At 31.8% G+C, this 7,435-nt stretch overlaps 1 protein-coding gene across 1 annotated transcript; it reads left to right on the top strand.

Annotated features, from left to right (window-relative positions):
• Window positions 1-759: 759 nt before the first annotated feature.
• On the top strand, window positions 760-1,528 carry CBG25674 (the record flags this gene model as incomplete). The annotated part of the gene is made up of 2 exons (XM_045238574.1): window positions 760-1,048; window positions 1,365-1,528. The coding sequence occupies 2 exons, from the start codon at window positions 760-762 to the stop codon at window positions 1,526-1,528; spliced, it is 453 nt and encodes a 150-aa protein (XP_045100357.1).
• Window positions 1,529-7,435: the final 5,907 nt, after the last annotated feature.

Below are 7,435 nucleotides of genomic sequence, written 5' to 3' on the forward strand. Positions count from 1 at the left end.
TCCTTCTCCAACCCACTGGGATTTCCTGTGGTGATTATCGTAGAAGACCCACTTCTCATCTCCGGTTATTAGCCGGTCCAGCCATCGATCGCCCGCGTGGAGAGTGAGAAGAGTAATCGAATCGTCGACTCGGCGGTCAAGGTTGGCTTGAGTCAGGTGATGAGGTATGAATCGACCAAAAAGTTTTCTCATTCCAAGAGACTTCAAACCTTCAAGGACTGTGCTATGGTGAACTCCGAATGTGACAGCTAGTTCACGGCTAGATTGAAATGGATCCGATTGCAATGCGTGCTTCAGCTTGTCCAAATCCAACTCACGGGGTCTCCCAGAGCGATCCTTTTCATCGAGCGAGAAGTCATCTTTTTCGAAACGATGGAACCAATTGCGAATAGTATTGTAGTGAGGGGCATGTGTGTTGTACACATTCTTCAAGAAAGTTTCCGAATCCTTCATCGTGGTGTGAGATAGGAAGAGGTAAATCAAAACATGTCTGATGTGAATAGCAGTGGGAACAAACATATCGTTTCAATTACAGATGAGGAGCAGGGAAGGAGATGGGGACTTGTTTATATGGAAGGTTCTTATCACCTTGTTATTCACTAGAGTCGATATCATACACAGCCTCCATATACGAGAACAGTGATTAAACAAACAGAGTGACAAAGACTTTCCCGCCAACCTAATATATCTGGAATTTCAGATTTTCTCAATTTCCCCGGTATTTTAATAATTTCTCTTCTCATTCAACTCCTTCCAGCAATGACTAGAGCCTCCAAGAACACGAAACCCGCTGCAATTGAGCTAGAAGAGGATCTAGATGACGTGATGCCAGAATTAGTTGAAGAAGAAGACGTCATCGTCCTCTCCGAGGATAATAACACGATTTCTGAAGATGGTGAAGAGGAGGAAGAAGAGGAAGATCTGAAGCTTGCTCCGGATAGTACGGTGGAAGTTCCAAAGAAGAAAATTAATGAAAAAATCAATGAGGAAGATTATCGGAAGAAGGAGAAGGCAGAGTTATTGGCAGTGCTTGATAGATGTGGAAAATGTAAGTTTGAGCTAAGAAATAAGCTGAAAATGAGCCAAAATGTGCTCAAAAAATTTTTAAATCTTAGTGAGAAACTTTCTTAGTGAGGATATTCCTTAATGAGAACCTTTCTAAATGAGGATCTTGCCTAGTGAGAATGTTTCTTAGTGAGGATATTTGTTAGTGAGAATCTTGTCTAGAGAGAAGCTTTCTTAATAAAAAACTTTCTTAGTGAGAATCTCTCTTTGTGAGGACTTTTCTCAATAAGTATTTTAGACTTTTAACCATAACATGAATTTTAAGAAATCCAAAAATCCTATAAAAGTTCATATTTCAGTGGGCGGTCCGAACTTTGACGCTGATCAAGAACGAGTGCTCAGGGAGCTCACCAAACAAAAAGAGACTATCAAACGACTGTTGGACGAGATGAGAGAGTCGAAAAAGAGACAGAAGACCTATAATATTCAGACAATTTTCAAACGAAAACAGAAATCGAAATAATTGATTGAATTTTTTTTAAATTTTAATATAAATTTCTAAATTCAAAGAATAAAGATTTTTATTTGAAATTTTTTTGTTCTTCATAGTTGTTCGGGAATTTCCAATTTTTAGAATTTCAAATATTGCATCATTTGGAACAATTTAAAAACCAATCTAGCCAAAACTCCAGCGTTTCAGAAATTCAGAAATTCAGAAATTTAAAAATTCAGAATTTCAGAACTTCAGAATTTCAAAAATTCAGAAATTCAGAAATTCAGAAAAAAAAATTTAGAAATTCAGAATTTCAAAAATTCAGAAATTCAGAAATTCAGAAATTCAGAAATTCAGAAAAAAAAATTTAGAAATTCAGAATTTCAGAAATTCAGAATTTCAAAAATTCAGAAATTCAGAAATTCAGAAATTCAGAAATTCAGAAATTCAGAAATTCAGAATTTCAAAAATTCAGAATTTCAGAAATTCAGAATTTCAGAATTTCAGAATTTCAGAAATTTAGAAATTCAGAAATTCAGAATTTCAGAATTTCAAAAATTCGGAAATTCAGAAATTCAGAAATTCAGAAATTCAGAAATTCAGAAATTCAAAAACTCAGAAATTCAGAAATTCAGAATTTCAGAAATTCAGAATTTCAAAAATTCAGAATTTCAAAAATTCAGAATTTCAGAATTTCAACGTTCCGATGTTTGATCTTTCAGTCCCTTCTGAAATTCTCCCTCCTTCTCTAATTAGATTCTTCTACTGGTCACCTAGAAAACTTCCTTCTCTCTTTTGTGTTGCCCAAATGGCCATCACCACCGTCTTCTTCATCATGGTTCTCGAAGGTTACATTACACAGTTCTTCTTTCTCTCTGCGTCTCTCCTCTTGACTACTCTCTCGCTAGTTTTCAAATTCTCAAGGACGGTATAGAGGGGTCAGATCGGTATGAATGTCAGTTTAACCTTTGCCATCATTTGCCGAAAATTTTGAATTCGAAGAGATTTTTTTCGTTGTAAAGTTTCGGTCAGTTTCCTTTGTTCTAGAGACGAAAAACCTTGAAATTTGCTGCTAGAATTAGAATCTTCATGATTTAGAACCTTTTTTTCGTATCAGAATTCCAAATTCTCATTTATAGGTAGTCCAATTTAAGTGTATTTATTTACTTAATAAAAAAAAGAACATACCAAAGATTTTGGTTTTTTGAATTCAGATCAGCAAGATAAAAGGTACCATAAACACTCTCATAGAACGCCACCCGGACCGTCCACCTTGAATCTCTATATCTCACTTCTTTTGAAAGATATCAAAAAGTTGTTAACTGATAAAATGTTTATTATGATATCAGCCACATTTCATCAGTTGGCGACTTTTTGATATCTCTCACAGAAAATGAGATACATGGACTCAAGTTTGACGATTCGGGTGATTTTATATTTTTGGAGTTTTTCAACATTTCTGACTAGTTTGTTTCACTATAACCCATTTATATACATCCCGTATAATGTATATAAATGGAAAAGTTACAAAATAAAATAAAATGAATAAATATAACCTCATACATGTTTCTATTTCAACCGGTTTATTTCATATTCAACTTTATTCAAAACTAAAAAAACACCTCTATTTTCTATGTTTTCACTTTTTCGAATAGTAGAGTTTCTGGATTTTTTGAAAAATTTGAAATTTAAAAATCCCCATATTCAAATTTCGAAAAAACGATAATTTTGTGACAGTGTCGATGCACCATGTCGTGAGGTTCCAATTCTACGTTTTTGGTTGGAAATGGATCATTTTGACCTCAAAAAAGGCAAATTCCGGAATTTTTGTTGTAAAAAATTGTGTTTTTCAGTAACTCTCGATCTAAAATATGTCTTTTTGGGTCAAAAAAGACGAAAAGGTTTTTTTTGGGGAAAAAATTAAGACAACTTTTTTATTTTGGCTCCTAACTTTGGTCAAAATCATCCATTCTCAAATTAGAGTACATTTTTGGAAACTCCAGATTTTTTACTTTAAAATTCTATAATTTTTAAACTATATTGTATTTCTCAGTCCCAACAGGTCCTTGTTCTCATCAGATTATCCACGTTTCTGCCAAAATTTGACCATTTTCAAATTTAGGCTCATAACTTTGCTCAAAATCATCCGATTTCAAATTTCAACCCATTTTTGGAATCTCCAGGTTCTGGGCTTCAACACATTTTAATAATTTATCAACTAAATTTCTATCTCCAGATTCTGGGCTTCAAAATAGTATAAAAATCTTCCAACTAGATTTTCATTTTTCAGTCTCAATGAGTCAGTTTTTAGTAAACTCACTAATTTTCTTGCTAAAAATTGATCATTTGCATATTTTAGCTCCTAACTCTGCTCAAAATCATCCATTTTCAGATTACAAAACATTTTCGAAATCTCCAGATTCTCGCCTTTTAGGAAAACTTTAATTCTGTAAATCAGAGAAAATTCCAGCCCAAATTAATCGTTTTTTCATCAGATGCCCATTTTCTCATCAAAATATGACTACTCATACGTTTTGGCTCTTAAATTTTCTCAAAATTATCCGATTTCAAATTTCACAACATTTTTGGAATCACCAGACTCTCGGCTTCAAAACAATGTCAAATTTATTGAGTTAGCATTTTATTTTCCAGTCCCAATAGGTCATTTTTTAGTAATCTCACTAATTTTCTTGCTAAAAATTGATCATTTGCATATTTTAGCTCCTAACTCTGCTCAAAATCATTCATTTTCAAATTTCTAAACATTTTTGGAATTTCCAGATTCTGGGTTTCAAAATAATATAGAAATCTATTAACTAGAATACTATTTTCCAGTCCTAACAGATCATTATTTTCCGTATCTACTATCCACATGATCGAAATCGTATCAAAATCTATTGATTCTCGTTTTTTCCTGTCATTGCATTTCACTCCTTTCCAAATAATTCTCGAGACCTTGTTTTTTCTCTAGTCTCTCTCTCTCTCTCTCTCTCTCTCTCTCTCTCTTTTTTTTTTTTTTTTACCTAACTTACAATACATACACACGATATAACTTGTTTCCTGCCTCTTCTTAAATTCTCGCCCATTTTGAAAAAACGAGGGAAGGAAATTTTCGAAATTTCTTGAAGACCTAGAAGACGTCGTCAAGACTGAGAGAGAGAGAGAGAGAGTGAGAGAGAGAGAGAGAGAGAGAGAGAGAGAGAGAGAGAGAGAGAGGAATGACAACAAACATTGTAACACTTTTCGAAGAAGCATTCTTTCTCTCTGAAAATTTCAGACACCTTTTTTTTGGTTTTTTTGGAAAATGGAAAAACATGACGACGTTTTTCTTGTTTCTTGGTAATGATTTTAGGTGTGTTGTAAGAAATTTTGAAATAGAAAAAAACCAGTGATCAGTGTTTATTGGAATTTTCTGGAATTTCGAAAACTTCCAGATTCTTTTTTATCGAATTCTCAAAAATTCCTGATTGTTTTGGTCCTAATTTTGTAGTTTTCAAGTCATTTTTTTTTAAATTTTTATCCTTAAAAATTGCTCATTTTTGGGTTATTTCAGCTAGTTTCAGTTTTTTAGAATTCCCAGAGTACCGTAAACACTCTAATAGAACGCCACCGGACCGTCCATTTTGAGCCTATATATCTCACTCATTTTGCAAGATATCTAAAAGTTGTCAACTGATAAAATGTTGCTGATATCATGATAAGCATTTCGTTTGTTGACCACTTTTTGATGTCTATAACAGAACATGAGATACACGGGCTCAAATTTGACAATTCGGTCGACGTTCTTTTAGAGTGTTTACTGTATTTTTCCCAATTTTTTTTTAATTCTGGAAGTTGCTTATTTTCAGATAATCATCTTAAATTTTCTTTCTGAGTTTTCGAATTTTGGGGATTTTGGCTTTCAACTTTTCAGTTGTTCGTGATTTTTGAGCTAATTTTCGTAATCTCTCGGTTAGTTTTTAAAAAAATTCCTTGATAAATTTTATTTTTCAGAATTTTTTTCTTATTTTCTAACCGTTTTTTCTACTTTTCTTCCAATTATCTCATTCATATTCTCAATTTTAATTATCATTCTTGAATGAAGATCTCAAACTTCCAGAGCCAAATGCAAGCGTTATGGCCGTACAACAGCAATGCAAACGGAGGGAATCTACCAAATTATAGGCATATCACATGGGATAGGTACTATGTTAACGAACACTATGATAGTGAGTTTTGCAATTCAAAAATTTGGATTTTTGGTTTAGACGATTTTTTGGGATTTTTCAACAAAAAATTTTTGGCTTAAAATATTTTTTTTCCAAAAACACATTTTTCTAGATTTATTTTTTTCTGTTTTTTCCAAATTTTTCAATCATTTTTTTGACTAAAATTCACTAAATTCTCAGTTTCAGAGCATGTAAATGTGAGTAGTGGAGTCGCTGCCGGTGTCACTATTGGAATATTCTTCATAGTTTTTGTGCTCACTTTTGGATGTCGAATCTACAGTCAATATGTTGATAGGGGTAATGGATCGAGTAGTACGCAGAATGGAGGTGAGGATTTTGAGTTTTTCTAGAGAAAAAATGAGAAATGTTGAGTCAAAAATCGAGAAAAATAGTCAAAAACTGACTGAAAAAGCGTCAAAAAACGACAAATACTAGACTTCAGACAACCGGATATCTGGATGAAAATTCAGAAATTCAGAAATTCGGAAATTCAGAAATTCCAAAATTCCGAAATTTAGAAATTAAGAGATTCAGAAATTCAGAAATTCAGAAATTCAGAAATTCAGAAATTCAAAAATTCAGAAATTCAGAAATTCAGAAATTCGGAAATTCAGAAATTCCAAAATTCCGAAATTTAGAAATTAAGAGATTCAGAAATTCAGAAATTCAGAAATTCAGAAATTCAAAAATTCAGAAATTCAGAAATTCAGAAATTCGGAAATTCAGAAATTCCAAAATTCCGAAATTTAGAAATTAAGAGATTCAGAAATTCAGAAATTCAGAAATTCAGAAATTCAAAAATTCAGAAATTCAGAAATTCAGAAATTCGGAAATTCAGAAATTCCAAAATTCAGAAATTCGGAAATTCAGAAATTCAGAAATTCAGAAATTCAGAAATTCAGAAATTCAAAAATTCAGAAATTCAGAAATTCAGAAATTCGGAAATTCAGAAATTCCAAAATTCCGAAATTTAGAAATTAAGAGATTCAGAAATTCAGAAATTCAGAAATTCAGAAATTCAAAAATTCAGAAATTCAGAAATTCAGAAATTCAGAAATTCAGAAATTCAGAAATTCAGAAATTCAGAAATTCCAAAATTCCGAAATTTAGAAATTAAGAGATTCAGAAATTAAGAGATTCAGAAATTCTTAAGAGATTCAGAAATTCAGAAATTCAGAAATTCAGAAATTCAGAAATTCAGAAATTCAGAAATTCAGAAATTCCAAAATTCAGAAATTCAGAAATTCGGAAATTCAGAAATTCAGAAATTCAAAAATTCAGAAATTCAGAAATTCAGAAATTCGGAAATTCAGAAATTCCAAAATTCCGAAATTTAGAAATTAAGAGATTCAGAAATTCAGAAATTCAGAAATTCAGAAATTCAAAAATTCAGAAATTCAGAAATTCAGAAATTCGGAAATTCAGAAATTCCAAAATTCCGAAATTTAGAAATTAAGAGATTCAGAAATTCAGAAATTCAGAAATTCAGAAATTCAAAAATTCAGAAATTCAGAAATTCAGAAATTCGGAAATTCAGAAATTCCAAAATTCAGAAATTCGGAAATTCAGAAATTCAGAAATTCAGAAATTCAGAAATTCAGAAATTCGGAAATTCAGAAATTCCAAAATTCCGAAATTTAGAAATTAAGAGATTCAGAAATTCAGAAATTCAGAAATTCAGAAATTCAAAAATTCAGAAATTCAGAAATTCAGAAATTCAGAAATTCGG

The sequence above is a fragment of the Caenorhabditis briggsae genome, assembly GCF_000004555.2.
Source record: "Caenorhabditis briggsae complete genome, chrV, whole genome shotgun sequence".
Classification (NCBI taxonomy): Eukaryota; Metazoa; Nematoda; class Chromadorea; order Rhabditida; family Rhabditidae; genus Caenorhabditis; species Caenorhabditis briggsae.